Here is a 24,789-nt window from a genome sequence, read left to right as displayed (position 1 = left end):
GAGCCGGCATCCTCGTGGAAGGGGGTTTCCCGCTGGGCGGGCGGCCTTCTGGCGGTCGCCCGCCAGCCCAGCGGGAAACTCAGAATGACCGACGCGGTCTTTTGACCGCGGTGCGGTCATTCGGCGGCTCCCGCCGGGCGTGCGGTTACCGCCGCCGGCGGAAGTCGGAATGACCCCCACAGTGTTCCAGTCAAATTACTCAGATTTTTATAGGGTCGATGTATGGCTTTATGTACTATTTGCAACTATTCTAAACTTTCAATTTCTGCTGAATTTCTGTCTCCTCTAATGTTGTTGGGAATTTCCCTTTTTGTGAGATAGTATCAAAGCAGAAGCTTGGATGTGATAAATACAGAATCTCTCCAACTCCCTATTTCTATGAAAGTTTTGTTCTATAAAATGAAAGTACAACATCTGAATGTGGGGTGAATCTGTGTTCTGTGTGGAGTGAACACCACGCGTGCAGGTCCCTGAACCCCCAATTTACATTTACAGTCCAAGGCTCCTAATTACAGCAGGTGCTCTCCGACTATTGGCTTTAACATTATGAAATGTAGAGGTGTGCAAAGTTTTGCTTCCACTGGTGAAGTATTACAAAGATGCTGATTTTTGCCATTCACAAAGTTTGCTGAGTGCCCTGATTTAAGTTCACCTTTGTAGCGTCCTCCCCAGCTCGGGAGCATTCAAAGACCTACACCACACATGGAGCTCTGTAGCAGACGTCTTTATTTCTCAGCATACAATGACACACCGCTCTGATTACGTCATAACCATTAATTACCACACCTTAACACCTTCCTGCAAGTTATGTAATTCTTCTATTGAGTTTGCCTAGAACCACGAGGGTCCTAGCGTGCATAGTAGCGTATTTACAAGCCCCTTGTGCCATCCTAGCACCTCCATAGCGTCATTTTTTTACGCTAAGGCAGCGCTAAGGTGGCTTTTCTGCTGCGCCATATTTAGAAAGTGGCACAGTGCTTGCATTGCACCACTTTGCAACCCCTTGCGCCACATTATGCCTGCGTCAGGAATAATGTTGCAAGGGCGGCATTCCGACACAGGGAAGCCCAAAAAATGGCGCAGTGAAATTTCAAAGATTTCACTTCACCATTTTTCCATCATCTTTATCGCCTGTTCAGAGCAGGTGTTAAAGTGATGCACCTATTGTATTCAATGGGCCTCTCTGGTTTTGCTGCACTAGCATCAAAGTTTTTTGATGCTAGTATAGCAAAACGCCAGAATAGTGTCAAAGATGTTGATGCTATTGTGCTAATGACTGCCATGATGCACCATATTGTAAATACGGCTCAACCATGATGTCGTTAGGTGCCAGTGGGGGGGAGGGGCACAAGAAAAGTGATGCATCATCTGTGATGCGCCACCTTCTTGTAAATATGCCTGGAAGTCTCACAACACTACAGCCTTCACCTACACATTTTCTACACATTGTGAGATAATTTGTAATCTACAAAACCCTGTAAACCCGAAAGAGCATGCAGACATGTTCACCTTTATCAGAATTTCTATCCACATGGGCAAATATATGTAGATTTCTTCTCTGCAAATGTAACTTAAATTGATAAATTACATCAAACATCACATCTTTGACACAAATATGGGGAATCTTAAAACTGAAGTTGTAAATTTTTCCATTAAATAGTACGAAGTATTAGCAAAAAATGCCTGACAGCTTCACACACCCCTAATGTAATGCTGATGTTGACTGGCTCTACTCACTTATGGTTTGCAATGCAGTAGTGATTTTCTGTAACTTGAACCTCTGTGGCAGTTTTTTTTGCTAGATATATTTCAGACTATTTCCATCCTGAATATGCTCTGAGCCCCAAATAACGAAAATGACATTTAAAGTTACATAATCTACCCTAGTGCAAAAACATACTTACCAAACTACCAGTGCACACTGGCAGTTACTTAGTTTTGGTTTCTTTTTGTATTTATGATTGCAAACCAGGCGGAGAGGCATCAGAGCACTTTATGTCAATTACCACTGAGATACATCTGACTGCAGTGTTAAAAGAGTGATTAACACAAAAGTGAGAAGTTTAAGGGCAGGGAGATCAGCACTTATTACTGAAGGAGGAAGGACTTAGGTTTCTAGTGAACAATGAATCGAAAGAAGCATGGGTGAGATTGTAATAAATTCATACGCGTTTTTTTTGCTTTAAGACATTCAGTTCTTGGACTCTGTACAATAATGTAAGTTTTGACATGAGCAAGAGTACTGTAAAATTGTGACTTTAACAGTGCTTTCTGTCACATGGAGTATGCCTGAGCAATTATGATTTATGGTTTCCAAGACGTTTTTGTTTTCCCACTACACTGTTTTCTTACTTTTGTTTGGAAACAATATACCAGTTTATCACATGTTTTCCATAGACTTCATCGTGATTCTATGTGGTATTTAAATCTATAGTCCTTTTATCTAAGGTGCCCTTTTTCCTTTATATAATAAAGCATTCCCCTAGCAGCCCTGATTTGCTCTTGTTGCTATGTGAACCATCTGAAGCCGTCAGTATACTGTGGAGGATGGACAGCTGTATGTGATATAGCAGATTTTAAAGTTAATTGTGGCTTCCAAATGGGGTTGGTGCAGTTGATCAAGCAAAGAGGTACATATTCACCTCAGGATTGTATGTCTTCAGCCCTAGTATTTGTATTCCCAATTTGAAGTTCTCTCTAGAGATTATCCTTTTTTTTATTTTTCTCAGGGTGTAAACCCTGTAAAGGTGTGATTTGAAGAGTGTGCTTAGTTATAATTCGCTCAGGAATGTTTTGTAAAGAAGACAACTTTTGATGAAGTTGAATTTTATCATCTTGGCAAAATGCTGCTCACAAGGGAAATTACCACGAATGTTTTGCTGGAGATTTCTCCTGCAAAAAAGTGTTTTGCAGTAGAACTCGCTACAAGACAATTAGCATCTGCACTGTTTCCTGCCAACAAACTCCATTTTGGGGGGATTTTTACCACGTTGTAAAGCTGGTGACCTATTGAGAAACAAATCACAGCATTTTGAAAATTGTTAACTGTGAACTTGCAGAATATTGTTGGAAAAAATAAAGAAAGAAGGGAGAAAGAGAGAGTGTGGGTGAGTGAGTGAGTGAAAAAAGAAAGCCTTGGGTTTTGAGTAAACAGCCCCTTCTCTGCCCCTTGACAAGATTAAAGATTGCTGCAGTCACTTAACAAAAGAACTAAATGAGAATTTCATCTTCGATTTCTGATTTAAGTTAAGGCTAATATTAATTGCATTCTAAGCTGAGCTGGCATTGTCCTCGACCCCCTGCCTGGCAGTAATCAGGAATACACTGCACTTTAATTTCCTTTTAGAATTGAGCGAAACTGGATTAACATCTACAATTGATGAAACCATTTGCCTTCTTTTAGAAGCCTAAATATTCTAAACCTGAAATCTCTTTAACCTTACATTTGAACTCTGACTATAAGGCAAGCATGGAGTCTGCCTGCTTGGGTTCAGCATCCTTTTTCTGCTATATCCGGGCATCTGTTCTACCTCTTTGTCATACTCGAGGTACCACTTGGATGAGTTCTTCAAATGCTGTGCTGCATTTGTTCTGCCCCTTTGTCATGGTGGGGGTACCTCCTGCATGCGTTCTTCAACCGCTGCAACTGTTCTACCTCTTTGTCATAGGCGGGGTACCACACTCACTTGCATCCCTCAACCCAAGCATCTGTTCTACCTCTTTGTCATAGGCAGGGTACACCACTCGCTTGCATTCTTCAACCTCAGCATCTGTTCTACCTCCTTGTCGTAGGCGGTGTACATCACTCGCTTGCATTCTTCAACCCCAGCATCTGTTCTACCTCCTTGTCATAGGTGGAGTACACCACTCGCTTGCATTCTTCAACCTCAACATCTGTTCTACCTCTTTGTCATAGGCAGGGTACACCACTAGCTTGCATTTGTCAACCGCTGCATCTGTCCTACCTCTTTGTCATAGGCAGGGTACACCACTTGCTTACATTCTTCAACCCCAGCATCTGTTCCACCTCTTTATCATAGGCGGGGTACAAAACTTGCTTGCATACTTCAATCCCAGCATCTGTTCTACCTCTTTGTCATAGGCGGGGTACACCACTTGCTTGCATTCTTCAACCCCAGCATCTGTTCTACCTCTTTGTCATAGGCGGGGTACAGCACTCGCTTGCATTCTTCAACCCCAGCATCTGTTCTACCTCTTTGTCATAGGTGGGGTACACCACTTGCTTGCATTCTTCAACCCCAGCATCTGTTCTACCTCTTTGTCATAAGCAGGGTACACCACTCACTTGCATTCTTCAACCCCAGCATCTGTTCTACCTCTTTGTCATACGTAGGGTACACCACTTGTGTGCATTCTTCAACCTCAGTATCTGTTCTACCTCTTTGTCATACGTAGGTTACACCACTTGCTTGCATTCTTCAACCACTGCATCTGTTCCACCTCTTTGTCATAGGCGGGGTACACCACTCGCTTGCATACTTCAACCCCAGCATCTGTTCTACCTCCTTGCCATAGGCAGGGTACACCACTCGCTTGCATTCTTCAACCTCAGCATCTGCTGTACCTCTTGGTCATAGTTGGGGTACACCACTCGCTTGCATTCTTCAACCCCAGCATCTGTTCTACCTCCTTGCCATAGGCAGGGAACACCACTCGCTTGCATTCTTCAACCCCAGCATCTGTTCTACCTCTTTGTCATAGGCAGGGAACACCACTCGCTTGCATTCTTCAACCCCAGCATCTGTTCTACCTCTTTGTCATAGGTAGGGTACACCACTCATTTGCATTCTTCAACCCCAGCATCTGTTCTACCTCGTTGTCATAGGCGGGGTACACCACTTGCTTACATTCTTCAACCCCAGCATCTGTTCTACCTCTTTGTCATAAGCAGGGTACACCACTCACTTGCATTCTTCAACCCCAGCATCTGTTCTACCTCTTTGTCATAGGCAGGGTATACCACTCACTTTCATTCCTCAACCCCAGAATCTGTTCTTCCTCTTTGTCATAGGCAGGTTACACCACTTGCTTGCATTCTTCAACCACTGCATCTGTTCCACCTCTTTGTCATAGGCAGGGTACAGCACTCACTTGCATTCTTCAACCCCAGCATCTGTTCTACCTCTTTGCCATACGTAGGGTACACCACTTGTGTGCATTCTTCAACCTCAGTATCTTTTCTACCTCTTTGTTATAGGCGGGGTACACCACTCGCTTGCATACTTCAACCCCAGCATCTGTTCTACCTCCTTGCCATAGGCAGGGTACACCACTCGCTTGCATTTTTCAGCCTCAGCATCTGCTGTACCTCTTGGTCATAGTTGGGGTACACCACTCGCTTGCATTCTTCAACCCCAGCATCTGTTCTACCTCCTTGCCATAGGCAGGGAATACCACTTGCTTGCATTCTTCAACCCCAGCATCGTTTCTACCTCTTTGTCATAGGCAGGGAACACCACTCGCTTGCATTCTTCAACCCCAGCATCTGTTCTACCTCTTTGTCATAGGTAGGGTACACCACTCATTTGCATTCTTCAACCCCAGCATCTGTTCTACCTCCTTGTCATAGGCGGGGTACACCACTCGCTTGCCTTCTTCACCCTCAGCATCTGTTCTACCTCCTTGTCATAGGCGGGGTACACCACTCGCTTGCATTCGTCCACCGCTGCATCTGTTCTACCTCTTTGTCATAGGCAGAGTACACAACTCGCTTGCATTCTTCAACCCCAGCATCTATTCTACCTCTTTATCATAGGCGGGGTACACCACTCGCTTGCATTCTTCAACCCCAGTATCTGTTCTACCTCTCTGTCATAGGCAGGGTACACCACCTGCTTGCATTCTCCAACCCCAACATCTGTTCTACCTCTTTATCATAGGCGGGGTACACCACTCGCTTGCATTCTTCAACCCCAGCATCTGTTCTACCTCTTTATCATAGTCAGCGTATGCCACACGCTTGCATTCTTCAACCCAAGCATCTGTTCTACCTCTTTATCATAGGCGGGGTACAGCACTTGCTTGCATACTTCAATCCCAGCATCTATTCTACCTCTTTGTCATATTTGGGGTACAACCCTCCCATGCATTCTTCAACCCCAGCATCTGTTCTACCTCTTTGTCATAGGCAGGGTACCACACTCACTTGCATTCTACAAACCCAGCATCTACTCTACCTCTTTGTCATAGGCAGGGTACACCACTTGCTTGCATTCATCACCCCCAGCATCTGTTCTACCTCCTTGCCATAGGCAGGGTACACCATTCGCTTGCATTCTTCAACCCCAGCATCTGTTCCACCTCTTTATCATAGGCGGGGTACACCACTTGCTTGCATTCTTCAACCCCAGCATCTGTTCTACCTCTTTGTCATAATCAGGGTATGCTATTGGCTTGCATTCTTCAACCACAGCATCTGTTCTACCTCTTTGTCATAGGCAGGGTACATCACTTGCTTGCATTCTTCAACCCCAGCATCTGTTCTACCTCTTTGCCATAGGCAGGGTACACCACTTGCTTGCATTCTTCAACCCCAGCATCTGTTCTACCTCTTTGTCATAGGCAGGGTACAACAATCACTTGCATTCTTCAACCGCTGCTTCTGTTCTACCTCCTTGTCATAGGCAGGATACACCACTCGCTTGCATTCTTCAACCCCAGCATCTGTTCTACCTCTTTGTCATAGGCAGGATACAACACTCGCTTGCATTCTTCAACCCCAGTATCTGTTCCACCTCTTTATAAGAGGTGGGGTACAACACTCGCATGCATACTTCAATCCCAGCATCTGTTCTACCGCCTTGTCATAGGTGGGGTACACCACTCGCTTGCATTCTTCAACCCCAGCATCTGTTCTACCTCTTTGTCATGGGCAGGGTACACCACTTGCTTGCATTCTTCAACCCCAGCATCTGATCTACCTCTTTGTCATAGGCAGGGAACACCACTCGCTTGCATTCTTCAACCCCAGCATCTGTTCTACCTCTTTGTCATAGGTAGGGTACACCACTCGTTTGCATTCTTCAAACCCAGCATCTGTTCTACCTCCTTGTCATAGGCGGGGTACACCACTTGCTTGCATTCTTCAACCTCAGCATCTGTTCTACCTCCTTGTCATAGGCGGGGTACACCACTCGCTTGCATTCGTCCACCGCTGCATCTGTTCTACCTCTTTCTCATAGGCAGGGTACACCACTCGCTTGCATTCTTCAACCCCAGCATCTGTTCTACCTCTTTATCATAGGCGGGGTACAACACTCGCTTGCATTCTTCAGCCCCAGCATCTGTTCTACCTCTTTGTCATAGGCGGGGTACACCACTCGCTTGCATTCTTCAACCCCAGCATCTGTTCTACCTCTTTATCATAGGCGGGGTACACCACTCGCTTGCATTCTTCAACCCCAGCATCTGTTCTACCTCTTTGTCATAGTCAGGGTATGCCACACGCTTGCATTCTTCAACCCCAGCATCTGTTCTATCTCTTTATCATAGGCGGGGTACAGCACTTGCTTGCATACTTCAATCCCAGCATCTGTTCTGCCTCTTTGTCATATTTGGGGTACACCCCTCACTTGCATTCTTCAACCCCAGCATCTGTTCTACCTCTTTGTCATAGGCAGGGTACCACACTCACTTGCATTCTTCAACCCCAGCATCTGTTCTACCTCTTTGTCATAGGCAGGGTACACCACTTGCTTGCATTCTTCAACCTCAGCATCTGTTCTACCTCTTTATCATAGGCGGGGTACACCACTCGCTTGCATTCTGCAACTGCTGCATCTGTTGCACTTCTTTGTCATAGGCAGGGTACACCACTCGCATTCTTCAACCCCAGCATCTATTCTACCTCTTTGTCATAGGCAGGGTACACCACTCGCTTGCATTCATCACCCCAGCATCTGTTCTACCTCCTTGCCATAGGCAGGGTACGCCACTCGCTTGCATTCTTCAACCCCAGCATCTGTTCTACCTCTTTATCATAGGCGGGGTACACCACTTGCTTGCATTCTTCAACCCCAGCATCTGTTCTACCTCTTTGTCATAGTCAGGGTATGCCACTCGCTTGCATTCTTCAACCGCTGCATCTGTTCTACCTCTTTGTCATAGGCTGGGTACACCACCCGCTTGCATTTTTAACCCCAGCATCTGTTCTACCTCTTTGTCATAGGCAGGGTACATCATTCACTTGCATTCTTCAACCCCAGCATCTGTTCTACCTCTTTGCCATAGGCAGGGTACACCACTTGCTTGCATTCTTCAACCCCAGCATCTGTTCTACCTCTTTGTCATAGGCAGGGTACAACAATCACTTGCATTCTTCAAACGCTGCTTTTGTTCTACCTCTTTGTCATAGGCAGGGTGCACCACTCACTTGCATTCTTCAACCCCAGCATCTGTTCTACCTCTTTGTCATAGTTGGGGTACACCACTCGATTGCATTCTTCAACCCCAGCATCTGTTCTACCTCTTTGTCATAGGCAGGTTACAACACTCGCTTGCATTCTTCAACCCCAGTATCTGTTCCACCTCTTTATAAGAGTCGGGGTACAACACTCGCTTGCATACTTCAATCCCAGCATCTCTTCTACCTCCTTGTCATAGACGGAGTACACCACTCGCTTGCATTCTTCAACCCCAGCATCTGTTCTACCTCTTTGTCATGGGCAGGGTACACCACTCGCTTGCATTCTTCAACCCCAGCATCTGTTCTACCTCTTTGTCATAGGCGGGGTACACCACTTGCTTGCATTCTTCAACCCCAGCATCTGTTCTACCTCCTTGTCATAGGCGGGGTAACCCACTCACTTGCATTCTTCAACCCCAGCATCTGTCCTACCTCTTTGTCATAGGCAGGGTACACCAAACACTTGCATTCTTCAACCCCAGCATCTGTTTTACCTCCTTGTCATAGGCGGGGTACACCACTCGCTTGCATTCTTCAACCCCAGCATCTGTTCTACCTCTTTGCCATAGGCAGGGTACAACACTCGCTTGCATTCTTCAACCTCAGCATCTGTTCTACCTCTTTGTCATAGGCAGGGTACACCACTCGCTTGCATTCTTCAACCACAGCATCTGTTCTACCTCTTTATCATAGGTGGGGTACACCACTCGCTTGCATTCTTCAACCCCAGCATCTGTTGTACCTCTTTGCCATAGGCAGGGTACACCACTCGCTTGCATTCTTCAACTTCTGCATCTGTTCTACCTCTTTGTCATAGTTGGGGTAAACCACTCGCTTGCATTCTTCAACCCCAGCATCTGTTCTACCTCTTTGTCATAGTTGGGGTACACCACTCGCTGGCATTCTTCAACCCCAGCATCTGTTCTACCTCTTTGTCATAGACGGGGTACACCACTCGCTTGCATTCTTCTATCCCAGCATCTGTTCTACCTCTTTGTCATATTTGGGGTACACCACTCACTTGCATTCTTCAATGCCAGCATCTGTTTTACCTCTTTGTCATAGGCAGGGTACCACACTCACTTGCATACTTCAACCCCGGCACCTGGTCTACCTCTTTGTCATAGGCAGGGTACACCACTCGCTTGCATTCTTCAACCCCAGCATCTGTTCTACCTCTTTGTCATAGGCAGGGTACACCTCTAGCTTGCATCTGCTGCATCTGTTCTACTTCTTTGTCATGGGCAGGTTACACCACATGCTTGCATTCTTCAACTGCTGTACTTGTTCATCTTTGCCATAGTCGAGGTACCACTCCAGCAGTTAATGTTACAAAGGTGTTGCTAAAAAAAAATGTTCAGTAGGTTTTTTTGCTCTTTCACCATCAGGTATCTACATATAAAATACATGCAGCTTAAATGAAAAATACATTTAAAAAAAGTTGTTACACACTGGGAAATGCACTATGGTACATCATGAAACCTATATTAGCTATTTCATTGTAGAAATCTATGTGTAACCAGAGAGTCAAAGAATTAGGTCTTTTTGGTGCAGTGGAGAAAAGTGACGTGTATTTTTAGTGCTATGAGGTCACAGCCTGTGACAGAAAGCACTTTGAATATGCAATGTATTATTTTAAACTTGCATTACACACAGTATAAAATAAACTGCTACAAAATGCACAAAATGTTTATGATAAAAAAGTACTTCCAAAATTTAGATTTTAGTAGTACCCAGAGTGTAATTAGTGCAATTTTTACATCGTTGTTCCTTTAACAACTCCAGGTGTAGTAAGCGCTATATAAATACAACTGCAATTAAAAGCACGCACTTCACAAGCCAGTTGTTTACTCTTTGCACTACCACTCAAAAAGAATAAATCTTTGACATCACAAAGCTTCAAGTGATGAGGCCAATTAAAGTCAGTACCAGCTCCAAAGCATCCTTTACATTTGCAGATTAACTTGTAGCGCACATCTGCATTTCCTTTAGGCTACCAGGCACCCTGGCAGGAAGGCTTATTTAGCTGTCTGTCCAGCTTTGGATTCACTGCACAAGAGGCTCACTGAATTACACTTCAGCAGAGACATTTAAACTGTTTGAATTAACGTCCTGAGATGGTGTCTTTTTACAAAAAGTAGGGGAACAGTGTTTTATAAATCATTTAAGTATGGGCATGTCATGACCCCCCCCCCCCGATCCTGCCTACTTTGATCACTGTACCACTCGCTTGTATTCTTTGATCATTGCATGTACTCTACCTCTTTGCCATAGCTGGGATACCACTCCGAGGCGTTCTTCAATTGATGCATCAGCTCTCCCTCTTTGTCATAGTTGGGGTACCAATGAGATGCATTGTTTAATCTCTGCATCCTTCTGCGTTGCTGTGGAGAGGGAGCCATTTAGAAGTGGTTTTCATTTGTAGTCAAATCTAATAATCAAGCTTGGGATTTGGTTATTGCTTGGGTCGTGATGTGTAGGGGTACGGGGATTGTTAATGCTTTTTGATGAAAGCTTAAGCTCCCTCCATGCTGAAGGTGCCTCATGGGATAGACCCTCCTAGCCGAAGGGATTATTTTGTATTTCTTTTTAGGTTTTCTGTCGGGCATGCAGGTATTTTCGGCTCTGTGTGTGTGTTAGAGCATGCCAAAGCCTTGGGTCTCTTTGTAGTCCCTTCACCAATGCTTTATTTGACCTTTAGTTGAATTGACCTGGTTCCTTTTGTTGATCAGAGACCCCTGCTTGTGCAATGTAGAGCCATGTACTGCACTCAGGCTGCAGTGAGTCTCACGCGTGGTGCAGATCCACTGCTAGTTTGATTCTGACCCCCACAAGAATCTACTGAACAGATTACAGTTGGAATAGCTGTATGGGTGACCTGTTGGACCCACTGAATCTTTACAGTGGATTTGATGGGTCCAGCGAGTGAGGCGGGCGCGCAGGGGTGAGAGTTCAGTGAGGTGAGCTCAGGCATGACAGACTGACCCCTCTTTTTTGCCTGGGCATCGTGCTGCTGAGTCGGGACCCCAAGAGGGCACCACTTTTTTTTTTTAAGTATCACATTTTTTTAATGGCCTTATTTACCTACATTGTAGGGTGACCAGAATTTTGAAGCCAAAAACTGGGACATTTCACAAAAATAGAAAAAGGACTACAGTTTTACTTCAACCAGTGCACAGAATGACAGAGCTCATCAGCATAAGAATTACAGAAGAGGCTCTAAGAGCATAAAACTATGCCATTTTTAAAACCAGCATATTGTCAGGTAATTAAATTGCTTTCTGATAACACCTGCTATCTCTGCTTTGGAAAACAAACAAAATCACCTCCCACCGTTTTCAGTCGACCTTCTCTAAAAACCGGGACATGAGCTAAATTTCCTGAAATCTGCGGGGACAGCTGGTGAAAACACAGGGCTGGCCCGGCAAATCCGGGGCGCCTGATCACCCTCCTACATTGACCGTGCGGGAATCAGTAGCATTCGCTTGCGGCCTTTTCTACCTCCAGTCTGTTTACAATGTCCATTGTGACCAACAACCAGGAAGTAAGGATGATGTGTGTGTGTCACCACACTGGTCAGGAAATTAAGCCCTCGCACGCCCCAACCAAATAAGAATTAACTTTTGATTGAATACATTTTTTTTTTAAAGGTTTAGAAACAAGCTGAGCTGCTACATAAATGTCCCTCCTTCTTACTCTTAACATGCTGCATTTTTCCAATGCCCTTGTCTCCACTGAAATAAATAAAAAAAACAACAGTAGAGGGAGGGGCAGTGGGAGAATGCAGCAGTCACCACTAGAGCTATTGCAAAGTAGCAAAACTAATTTTTAAATCAAACCTCCAAACTTCAGTGTTGAAACTCATTCACCGGAGAGTTCCAGTAATTTGAGCTCTGTGCAGTTTGGTTTACAGAGGCCTGTACTACAATACATACATTGTCACCTCCGTGCCTTAGCATTCCATAAGGCATCTCTACCACAGTGTACCAGGGACCTCAAGTCTCACTCATTGTGAGTGAGACTCACACGTTTGGAGGTCGGTTTAAGCTCCTACATAAATGTCACACCTGCTGGGCAGGGAGTGATCCTGATCTATAAAAGCACCTCTGTTTGGAGCTCTGCTTCGTGCAGAGCAGCTCAGGAGAAGCTGCAGAAGGTTCGGGAAGCAAAACCACCTCTGAATGAGTCCTCCCAAGACTCCTCCAATTGATACCCGCAGGCAGATTGGGCAAAGCGGAGTGGTGCACCACAACCGTTGTCAGACATTCATTTGCCTCAATGAGGTGATAGTGTTATTCTTTTGCTTTCACATTCATTTGGATTGTTGTATCATTTTACTGATGTCATTTCATATGTTGTCAATGTTTGTGTGACATCACAATGCGTGATGTCATCATATATGCTAAATAGTTTTCACTCCTAAGAATAGTCAAAACTTGAGAGCTCTGCTACACTTTACTATCATACCCACAGTCCTTTGGGTGATAGCCATGTCCACTTATCCCAAGAGCAGTGGAATTACAAAACTTGAGGGGGCCCTTCTCCAAAATACAGAGTCAGGAGCTCTTAGGCAAGGGGAGTAACAAAGGCCCCTGCAGCCCCCCGTGGCGGGGGGAGGCTCGAGCTCCAGGGGGTCCTCTCAGCACAGCACCTAGCCTGAGGGAGTCCGGAGGGGGCCCCCTCCATGTTCTGTGCTGGGGGGCGCCCTCCAGTTTCGTTACGCCACTCTGCATAGAGCCGGAGCCGACCGCCTGGATCTCGGAGCCCCCCATGCACCATGGAGGCTGCAGGGGCTGTTGTTATGCCGCTGCCCAAGAGAATGGGTTGAGGGGCAATGGAAAGAAGGTCATGGAGCAGGCTCACGTGTGGCACTGCATCTGCATCCTACTGAGTATCAGAGGCCACAATACGCAGTGCTCATCACTGCACAACTGCACTGGTTTGTGGTAAGTCACAAAAACAGCCTCCAGCTTACCCTTCACTGACATTTCCACGGAGATAACGCACAATCAGAAGTTGGGAGCTATGGGTACTAAAATTCCATCCAGAGTGAAAGAGAAAAACAAGTGGCGACTGATTAAACCCAGTAGAGAAGAGAAGTATAGACTACACTCGTAGAAAAATTTCCTAATTGGAACAGCCTACACAATTTAATTAGGAGTTCATACACCTACATCCAGGGTTATGAAGACTGTAGAGATGGGTGAAGACTTTTTCATAGTAGTTTTGTGAAGTTTGGTAAGTTTTGCAGTTTATCTTAAACTTCACCCATGCAAATTTGTCTGCACGTTGCACGTTTATTTGCACTGTATTTGACACCACACAACACTGAAAATGTCTATCAACATTTTTGGGCAAACTTACCTTTTGCAGACTTTCTTACGTACAAAAGTAAATGTTTGTATCATTTTTCTCTAGAGGTTTAACTCTTGTAAAATAAATATTCTCAAAAGTCATGGTTTTCAGCCAGGTGTGGGAAAAGCAAAACTTTGGAATCCACACAAAGTTGCTGACATTTCCATAGACTTTCAGGCAAGTGGGTAAAAAAGTACGTAACATAGTACTTCCCTAATACAGGATTGTGTGGCTAAATTCCCCATGGAACACCTGCCCTGTGGACTAACTTATCACTAGGATTCTAACAGTGTCAACACTTAAATGTTCAGACTGCAAAGGAATGTAACTTTGGGAACGCTGAAATGGACTGAGCTACTTAATACTTATATCTGATCCTGCAAAACTTGCCAGACATAAGGGTGACCTTGAGGGTAATGAACTGAAGCACAGAGAAAGCTCAATGGCCTCAGTTGTGGGAATGAAACACATGAACGGACTTGTGTCTAGGGGTGGGCGGATTGCAGAATTTTACTCTGTGGAATTCTGTAGAGTTACATAAAAAGTCTGCGATTTTACGGAGAGTTCTGCCAATGGGCAGAAATGGGCATGTCACGCTGCTTGCACTTTGATTTAGCACCAGTAGCGTCTTCTACACTGAAAAATCAGTGTGAACGACACCATGCTGTGCACCACACAGCTACTCGAGTTGATTTTGGTGTTGCTCAAGTAGATTTTCTACTCGAGCGGGCAGCCTTCTGAGCAGAAATAGTCACTACTGCCTGCATTCAAAATCTCACGGGATGTCCTCCTAGCAACCACAAATCACGCTGGGTATGCCAAATCTCACTCGCCAACTTACAGTTCTAGATCCGAACATGAGGAAAAATGTTGCCACAAGGTGACTGGCAGAATTACGCGGCATTACAAGAGTAACGTGGAGTCAATACAATTCTCCCTATTCTGCTGGAGGAACAGAATATTACACCAACCGCTGCCTTTGTCCACGTGTTCTGGCAAATAAATCCTCTTCTAATTGTACCAGGATAAAGAAACCATTTCGTATGACAATAAAAGGTCTGAAGTCTTTTATCCGTGTATCAAAACATAGCTTCCATTGCATCTTTTTCAAAAGCATTGAAATAACACGGTAAGCGAGCCATTGCCAGAAAAGTATAAGCACCCCTGAGATTACAGTACCCCATTGAGTCTGCTAAGTGGCAGTTCCAGCCCACCTGCCCACCAAAGACTCTCTACACAACTTCAAGCAGATTTTGGAAGTGATGAATGTTGTGCTGCTAAAACTTTGCAAGATAACATGGTAGCCAGAAGGGAAAGTGCTAGAACCCCTCAGTACCATCTGTCATAAGCAACTTTGTGTTATGAAAGTTCAACAGTATGAGGTGAGATGACTGGCATACCACATCTGAATCAAGGGAGTTGATACCCAGGTCTGTGCCTAATCTACAGATGACTTCAATATTGTCCACATAGGTTTGCAGTAAATAACGGTGTCGGAGAAACACACCTGTATCTTTCTTATTTAATATCTCTAATATCTCTAAGGTGAAATGCTTTCTTTTGCTTCTTCAAATAGGGTACCTTCCACTTAATTCCCTGGCAGCATGATGGAAAAGGACCTCAGCTGATCCTGGCATTTGTAAATTGTGAGATTTAAGTCCTCAAAAGCATTTTTCGTGTACTCTATCTTTGTCCAGCATTAAGTAATATTAGAAAGTGTTGTTATTCCCTCTAATATAACATTTTTAAAATTCCCAAACATCATGGCTTAGTGCCTGATTTAAATTTGGGCGGATGGGTTACTCCATTACAACGGTGACAGATATCTTGTCCACCAAAATAAAAATCCCAAAGGAAATAATGGGATTTATATTTGGGCGGATGGTATGTCCATCACTGTTGTGATGCAGTAACCCGTCCACCAAAGTCTAAACTAGACCCTTAGTATTCTTTATCACCCATCCGCCAAATGAACAAATATGTTTTCCTACATTTAAGTTCTTTAAGAGTTTTTCCCAATGTTTAAAAAAAATGAACTGTTATGTTTTATTGTTTGAAATGTGTTTGTTTTTTAATAAATTTTAGATAAGAGACTATTCATGTACTGTACTGTTGTTCTCTGTGGAGGTTTAAATCAATTCTCAATAAACTTGAAACTTGTCCACAGTCCTATAAAGAATTTGGGTGGTAGAGCGGACATAAATATGTTTGTGTGACAACGGTGACTGCTATTTCTTTTTAGCTATTTCATTTAGCATGGACCTATCTCCATGATGCAGTAGAGAGCTTTAAGTAGATGACTCTTGTTTAACCAGGAGCATCTCAAACATGATCTGCTATATCTTGAGAACTGCAATATAACTGAGGACAAGCAAATGATAAAAGATGTACAGAAAATATTCATATGCATATTATCAGTGATATTTTATGAGTCCGAAGGAGACAGTAGTTGGTTGAAAAGTGACCAATTAATATGACACAATTGAAAACAACTTTGAAAAATCAGGCATTTCAGATCTCTTTTGAACGATTCATAGGAGGGATTTGCCCTTATCAAGGAAGGAATGTAATTCTATACTTTTTGCATGTTGCTAGGAAACACTGCCCAAAAAATCATTTTTTTCTAGAAATTGGCATTTCAGATAGAAATATAACAGAGCTCTGCAGGGAGCAAAAACCACTGGTTAACGTCGGTTTACACTGCAGATAGCGTGGTACCCCAAATTCATACTTTCTTGGGCTATACCCACCAGTTTGAAAATACTTCTGGCTTCAATATGAGCCATTGGGAGTGATGCAGATTTGAGTGGTGTGTTACAATCTCTCAATTTCTGTAGGGTGGTAACACAATGAGACTACCTTATGAGGTCCAAGGAGTATTTTGATGATGGCGTAAGGCGTTATCATAATCTAGTCAAGTCAAGTGAGTGAATCACTGATTTAAAGCTATATACTTGATAAGAGGTTGTATTCCTCAGAGGTCAGGTTTTATTTTCTGTACTCCTTTAGCTAAGGACATTATGTGGAATTTAAGGTGCAGGTTTGTGTATCTAGAAAGAGGTTTAGGGCACTTGACAATGCATGGCTTAAAGTCGATCACACTGCACAAGTCAAACTGAGACTGCACTGAAATTCAGCCGTTTGGAGGGAAGGCTAGAAGGCATTCCATTTTGAGATGGTGCAATTTGAGATGGTGGAAGGTCACTCAAGAGTCACTATGACCTGGTATGTAAATGGGGAGGTGATCTCCTTGTGCAGAAGGCTTTCATATGCAGCTGAATGTCAGAATAAAAAATCTATTTTAACTCCAGTAAGAGAATGTTTGCTGACAGGTACTTTCTACAGATTCTATCCATTATAAATGTATTTATAACATAAAAAATATTTAGAAATTATATTAAATGAATTAATAATTTGCTTGTTTTATTAAAGTTTCATTAAAAAGTTATTGGTCTCTAGTAAGTATGAAAAACTTTATCACGGTTATTTGAAACGAAACCGATTCCATCTTATACATTCACCAAAAATAGATTAAAAGCTGTTTTGCAAAATTATACCAAGTGGTTTTACATAAAAGAAATGAATAATACATATATCTAAAAGACAGGCAAAAGCTAGCTGCAAATGTAGTTGGTCTCTATAAAAACTCTTTCACCGAAATTGCTTCTTCGACATTATTTAAATGAATTTGTTTTTCCAGAAAGAGCTTTGCACCAAAGACTGTAATACATGTGAAAAACACTATGCCATTAAGTTTAAAGGGACTAGGTGGTTAAATTTTGAAATGTGATCATTGTGGAGTTGAGATATTGTTTTGATCCTCAGCCGGATCTACCAGGATCATAGAGTGGTCTATAATGGACATACTGAATCAAATGTTGTTTTTTCCCCAAAAGTTATAGAAGCAGGTTTATTGAGAAAATTATATACCGAGGACAATTGTAAATTGATGAAAAATGGATTGCCTGAAAGAACTGATCAGCTGAGTTTGACTGAACTTTTAAAATGATCAGGCTAAATGCAGAATTTCAAACTGTAGAAGGTGGTTGTTGTGATCGAGAGAGCGTAAAACCCCCATTGCTGTGTTTTTTAACTACATTTTATTTTACTAGTGGTCTGCTTGTCACATAAAGTACCAATACTCTACGCCATTGCACAGCATATTAAACCAAATATCAACAAACAAAGCATACGACTTTGACAGTTAAAACACAGCATCTGATTGCATCTCTTTTGAGTATCTTTACATATTTAACCATGTACCAACTGATCCACTGTGTTTCGAATTTCATATTCTTCAAGCTTAAATCAATTATCCATAGCTTATTTTGGTGTCCTTAAAAAGATCTATCTCTGCTAAGTTCTGCATGTATTCATCCGCTTCTTGCAAATAAAAAATGGATGACTGTCTCACACACTTTATCATTGTAATTACAAGGACATATCGATAGAACCACCTATCCCTAGTTACCACTTTTAAAAGTCTCAGACCTAGCCTAAATTTCAACACCACTTTTCCCAGTGTGTTATCTTTTAGACGCCTCAAAAATCATTCCTATCTTAACATAATGGATGAGATAATGATAGAAAATGAATTACACAGACACGCTCACAGCCAATTACAATATATTTCCAATTCCACATACAATTTATATTGAGTCTTTGCTATGATTTAGTTTTCAGAAGTATCTGAGCTCTTTCAAGTCTAAACTCAAGTAATCAGACAGAGAAAGAAGTGTGTGGTGCGCTAAAGATGAGTTGTGGCCCATGTGATGCGGGTGTGGAGGTGATTGGTGCGTCTGGAGGTGATGGTGTGCAGTGGGTTATGAGTTCATCCAGTGTGGTGTTAGAGATCTGTAGGAGGGAAGTGGTGGTGCTATATGATGATGAAGGGGAGTAGTGTTGTCAGAAAAGGATGTCAGTGTCTGTGATTTTGTCTGATTGATTCTAGGGTAAAAAGTAGAAAGCCCTTTGGAACTGAGATGCTCTTTTGACTGTCAAAAAACAAGCATTGCCATCTGCCTTCTTCAATGTATGGGAAAGTGCCCCCTCTACCATCTCCTGCAATCAAGTGGAAGCCACTGCCTGCTGACACACAAAGCATCTCTGACGCTGCCACAAAGCGTAGCAGCATCCTTGCTGCTGCCGCAAGGTACAGAGCCCACCTCCTCGCAGTGAGCGTGAAGGTTTTAGCGGACCAGTGGTTTGAGGAAGCAAGGGTGTCTGTGGAGGTTGCCATTGACTCACAAACATGTAAAGAAATTGGAGGCTTGCTGCGTTATGGTTATATTTATATTTCATAGAGGCGTCTTACTTTTTGTGGATTCTCAAAAAATTCTTGGAACAGTCATGGAAAGCTATAGGAAGTCGTCAAAATACTGAGAGCACTGAAAGGTGTAAGTATTTCTTCATGCAGAAATCCTACAAGTTGACAATATTGCAAATAAAAAATGAATACAAAAGTGGATTTGCCCATTTAAATGTTATTCTACGTGGAAGACCCCCTCCACTGCACCCCAGACTCTTTTGTGGGCGTCCCACTTCCAGCACATTGCCACCCTAGAGATACCATTTACTCCTACTTTCTCCCAGATGGAAACTTGTGCGCATTTAAAAGGTGTGAAACTAATGTCAATTGTGATGAATGACAACAAACACGTATTTTTGGGTCTTCACCAACTTGTCCCTAATGGATCTACCCTTAAAACCCCCACAAACCCTCCTCCAACTCTGGATTTGTAAATGTGGACACAGAAGGGTGTGAGTCATGGCTTGTGCAGCTCACAAATGGAGAATTTCAGTGGTTTTAAGTTCTGCATTTTGCTTCTACTGAGGACAGAGTGTTTTAAGTTAAGGAAGGACAAACAAAAATGTAATAAGTGCAATACTGGAGCAGAAGGGGTATAACAGTGGTTATTGGCCCTCTGCCTCTCCTTGGTCCTCAATGGAGGTCCCAACATCCCAGAGTACTAATACTGTGGAATCTGCGGAGAACCTCACTTTAACTACTTTGTAAAAGTGGAAAGGGTGTGTTATCAGGTTCACAAGCTTTGCATATACGTGGGTATCACACGTTTGTCACTGTGTTGGCTGAAACGGGGTCAGGATAAATGTCCTTTGCGTGGCAGCTGTGGGCAGAGAAATCCGCCAGGTGTCCACGTGCACAACCGTACTCAGAATTGCCCCATTTCGCTCCCTGATAAAACATGCAGACCCTAGGCAGTCTCTAACTTCACTGGGGCTGTATCAGTGTTGGTTGTAAAATGTTTACCCCGAGGGGTCACAGTGACAACCCCCCTCCTCTGTGCCTCTGAACTGGGGCAAAGCCCACGGGCTCTGTCAGGCTGAAGTAAGTACCTTGCAAAAATCTTAAGGGAGTTTGTGGGGGAAACTAAATCCAAGCGTGAGGACAAGCCAGAAGGAATGCCCGCCCCCCCCCCCCCAAATAATACTAAACCGTGCAAAAAAAAAATGTGTGACGGACCTAGACAGAAACACCCCCGGCTCGAGGCGCTTCCTTACGGTTGACGTGTAACTGGCAGGTCATTGGGACGGGGACCAGCTAGGGACAGCCGAGCACACATCTTGGGACGTCCTGAGTGAAAGCAGCACTGATCATGTGCCTCCGCCCGAGGCGCGTTGCTGCTCTCAGTAGGGAAAAGAATATGCGCGGTTTCCAACTTTTGACTCTCATTTTCGCTGTCTCACTAGACGCGGGATGACTCGCCCCCCCCCCCCCCCCCCACCCCCCCCAAAAAAAATAAGCCGCCCGTTTAGCTTTCTTTTTTTTTTACATGCGCCACATACGTTCTTGAGAGGTGCACGTTTGCCGTGTGAAGCAGTGTTTAATTTGAGCCGGTGGTTTCAGGTGCGGCCCACCGGCACTTATATTTGGGGACGGGCACCCATATTCCTTCATCAGAGTATGACACATAGCAAGAGGGAGAAAAACACCCCCAGGGGAAATGAGCGAGGAACAAATAGACGGAAACAACGCGGCAGAGGGTGAAAGCGGAAGCCTGAAAGTGAGTTGAAGGGGCCGGGAGTGTTCAGTCATGGACTAAAGAGACGTGCGGGAAGCAAGGCCACCAGCGGTTGTATTCGGCACGCGCGCATACAATAGCGCCGGCTGCGGGCTTCTAACACAACTTTGGGCCCCGGCACTTCATCTTTTGGAAGTTAAGCACTTGGAAATGGAGAGTCAGTAACGAAACTTCAAAACCTTCAGGCGGATGTTTGTGACTGCAATGTCAAACTCTGTGTTTGTGTTCTTACTTATACATCTTATAGTGGGGCCCGACTCGTTCTTCGTTTAGCTGATGTCTCTTTGTCACTATCTCTGGGCATTCCTTTCCTTAAATCCGCCCTTCTTCCACGGCACCTCTCTTTCTATGTTTATATTTTTTTTTTTTGCTCCATCTTTTTTGCTTTCTTTCCCCTTAATCTCCCTCGTTACCTTTTTTTTCTTTTTGCATCTTGCTTTTGTCTGGCTGTTACTTTCTCGCGTCCTGTTTCTTCCTTTCTTCTCCGACTTTCTCATTTTTTTGTTTTACTCCTTACATTGGTTCTTTATGGTTTTCCTCCCCCGTCTAATGTTACCTCTTTCTTGCCTTCTTCTCTTTTCTAATTTATTTTCCAATGTCTTCCCTTTCAGTGTAAAGGACGTTTTTTCCTCTATCGTTCTTTCCCTCTATTTTTGCGGTAAAAGTTTCGCTTATTTCTTTCTTTTTTTGTGCGTCATGTTGTCTTCTATTCTCTATTTATTTTTCTCTTTCTCTCTCTCTCGCCCTCGTCTCCTATCCCTTTTACGTCCGATATGCCAATACATGCAAGGCACAAAGAGTTACTTAAATTAAAAAAAATCATACTTCAGCCACATGTCGCGCGCCTTAAATTTCTGTCCCCTTTCCATGGGTTCAACCACTGCTAAGCGTTCACTTCCGCGTAGAGAACGCACAATTTGCCAGTGTGCCCAGCTTTGACTCCACCCCTTGCCGGCCATAGCCCTTCCCAGGAGGTGTGATGGAGAAGGCGGGCCTTCCAGAGGCAGGTAAGCGTGGCCCCGGGGAGGACGCAGAGACACGGGTCCAGGGATGCCCGCTGCCTCCCTCCGCGGCTTGTGCCATGTGTTGCAGCAGCGCGCTCCGTGCCAGCCTCCGGCCGGGGGCAGGTGCGCGCTGGCACCCGAGCCCAGCCGCAGGCCACCGGGCAGAGAAGGCGTGAGGAGCGGACCTCAGGGGTGCGAGGTCTGCTCTTAGGAGGGGATGAGGGAGGGGGCTTGCTCTGCGCGCAGCTGGCAGGTGCAGCCCGCATCACTTGCCAGATGGGGACAGAGAGCAGACAGGCTGAGTTTGGGAAATAAACTCTAGTGAGCACAGAGTACAACTGGTCCCAAAGCCCCCTTCGCGGACCCGTCCCTCGCCCCAACTCCCCAGAGTCCCTTTTTGAGAATATCTCCATTCCGACTCAGCTACAGCAACCGCCCAACATCTCAAGTACCTACACAGAGTGCGGAGGATCACACGAGTTGTTCACAAAGCGCCTTGTTGCACACGGGTTTTGTTTTGCTATGGAAGCCCACACATCAAAAAATAACCGTCCATTTCATCATATATTTACATCAGTCAGAACAGAAACATCCTAGAGTGCTATGATAAAAAGGCCTATGGCTGCATATCACCCCATGACATAATATAAGGTACTGTACCGTGTCAAGATATGTCATGTGTCATCATACCATAGTTCACATAGCCTGACGCACCGTCCCAAGCCATGTTATAAAGCATATGATTGCATAGCGTGATGTGGCAAAACGTAACATAACGTACCTCGCTGTGCCGCGATATCTGTGTGGCACAGCATAATGCATACACGGTGGCATGGCATCAGGTATAACATAACAGAGGATACATGTTATGCTTTAACAAAACACAACAAACATGATATGTTACAATATTACCACACAGCGCACATAGCCATACCGTGAGGTTGCATAGCGCCTAACGTCTTATGTGAGTTGACGTTTGTTACATCCTGACCCGCTATGTTTAATGTTGCCACGTGGTATGGAATTGTACAGCGGGGGATGATATGTCACGCTGCGGCACATCCGTTAGTTGAACGGAACATACAATAACATGCCATAACACACAATGTGACACGCATTGGTGCACGGCCGAGCGCATGAGTCCGGCTGGAGCGCGGAGACAGGTCCTGTCCATCCATCAGGGCCGCCTCCACACAGACAGTCCGAGCCCAAGTTGTCTGAAGTGATCCCTGCGCCCACGCCTCCCGCCTCGCAGCGCTAGGTTTACATGTTCACTATGCCACGCATCCACCTCTCTCAGCCCCTTGACTTCTCTCGGCACTGCCCCCACACAGCATCGCCCAGCTCTGCCCCGCTCTCTCCTCCCCACCCGCGGTCCCCGCAGCATCCCTGGACCACTGATGGTACCATGTGCGCTGCGCGAGCGGTCGCGCGCTCTCAAATGTTGTAGAGGCGCCCCCTCCAGGGCGCAGCCGGACACTCACATGTCAGATGCGGGCGTCTGGTACTGGTGGCTCCGGCACAGGATGGAGTGTCCGCACGCCTGGCCCATCTCTCCTCATCCTCCCACAGCCGGGGGTGCCGCCACGGTGAGAGGAGAGGGGGGCTCTCCCTCTGCCCTCCTGCCTCACTCCGGCGCAGCGCCGCCTGATACTGGAGCTGCTAGGCGCTGTCTCTCTTCCTCCCCCTACCACCCCACCCAGTGCCGGGAGAGGGTGTCTGAGGACCGATGCGGTAACAGATCCGAGCTGAGGCTGGCGAAGTGTTCAGGGGAGGGTGGGAGAGGGCGCCTGCCAGCGTGGTGTGTGTGAGCGAGGGAGGGAGGGAGGGAGAGAGAGAAAAACTCGGGTCAACCTGCTAATCAATTCCAAGGCTGCATTTATCAAAGCTGCACATGGACCGGCGGCAGCCCGGGGAGGGGAGGGGCTCTGCTTGGGATGCCCGTGGTGCGCTGTGGCGCTGCCCGGGGGTGGCACCCCTCGGTGCTGGCGGGTGATGCCGCTCCCCGAGGTTCTTCAAAGTCACACACACAATGACATTGAGCGCCTTTCACCGTGCCTCAATGCGGCTTGTCTGCAGTGTGTGCACTAAATATATCACCACACGGGCCCGTTCCACGGAGCTCAAGTTGTCTCACGTCAGGTGTCACACTCAGCCACATGCACCAGAATTCTCTCTGAATTCTGGCGCATGTGGTCCTGCGCCCACACCTGACTGAGCAAAACTGCACTAAACACCACAATGTACAGAAAACATGAAACGCCCACACATGACAAAGGACAACTTCCATGCCCGGCTCACTCGCCCACCCTCCTTACCACATCAGGAATAATTCACTCACATGGATCGCCAAGTTGCCATGTTCACCTGGCAGTGAGAGGGGAATTCAGTGTGATGACTGGTTTCATTCAGTGAGTTGTGTGTGGATAGGAGGTGCAGTGTTAAGCTCCCTGGTGGGTCACTGGGGTTATGCTGCAGTCAAAGGACTTTGCTGGTTCTCTCTCGCCCTAGTGCTTACGTCACGAGGTGTGTCCACACCCTAGAGACAGACACCCGCCGAAAACAAATGGAGTTTATAGCTCCCCCAACCGCACCCCTAGCAAGTGCCTAGAGGGCCACTTCTATCTGAAGTGCCCCAGAGACAAACACCGAATAGACTCAGATCACAGGCGACCACAGTGGTGTGGGTGAGCTAGGAGGGCAGGCTGTGGGCACTGGCATTGAGGGGAAAGGTCCGAGTAATGAGATCACTGGTGATTGAAGGGTTCCCTCATTATCTTTTCCTTCTCCGAGTCCCTATAGTATGTGGGCCTACCTAAGCAGGGCACCAGCAACCACCGCCCAACAAGGCATCCAACTGGTAAAGGCGAAGTCAAACCACAGAACCAGAAGGAGCATGCGCAGAAGGCCGACAGAGCTCCACCCCAGAGCCACAGCAAGCTGTCAACCACCGGCAGCTTTA

General features: G+C 45.3%; 1 protein-coding gene across 1 annotated transcript in view; it reads right to left on the bottom strand.

Moving 5' to 3' along the window:
• Positions 1–23,762, bottom strand: part of PDE2A (phosphodiesterase 2A) — a 1,588,440-nt gene extending 1,564,678 nt beyond the window's left edge. Inside the window, exon 1 of the mRNA XM_069203789.1 lies at positions 23,312–23,762. Coding sequence (XP_069059890.1) covers positions 23,312–23,379 — 68 coding nt within the window. The 5' untranslated portion in view covers positions 23,380–23,762. The remainder of the gene's footprint in view (positions 1–23,311) is intronic.
• Positions 23,763–24,789: the final 1,027 nt, after the last annotated feature.

This window comes from Pleurodeles waltl, chromosome 8 (assembly GCF_031143425.1).
Source record: "Pleurodeles waltl isolate 20211129_DDA chromosome 8, aPleWal1.hap1.20221129, whole genome shotgun sequence".
Taxonomy (NCBI): domain Eukaryota; kingdom Metazoa; phylum Chordata; class Amphibia; order Caudata; family Salamandridae; genus Pleurodeles; species Pleurodeles waltl.
This window is presented reverse-complemented; position numbering and strand designations above follow the sequence as displayed.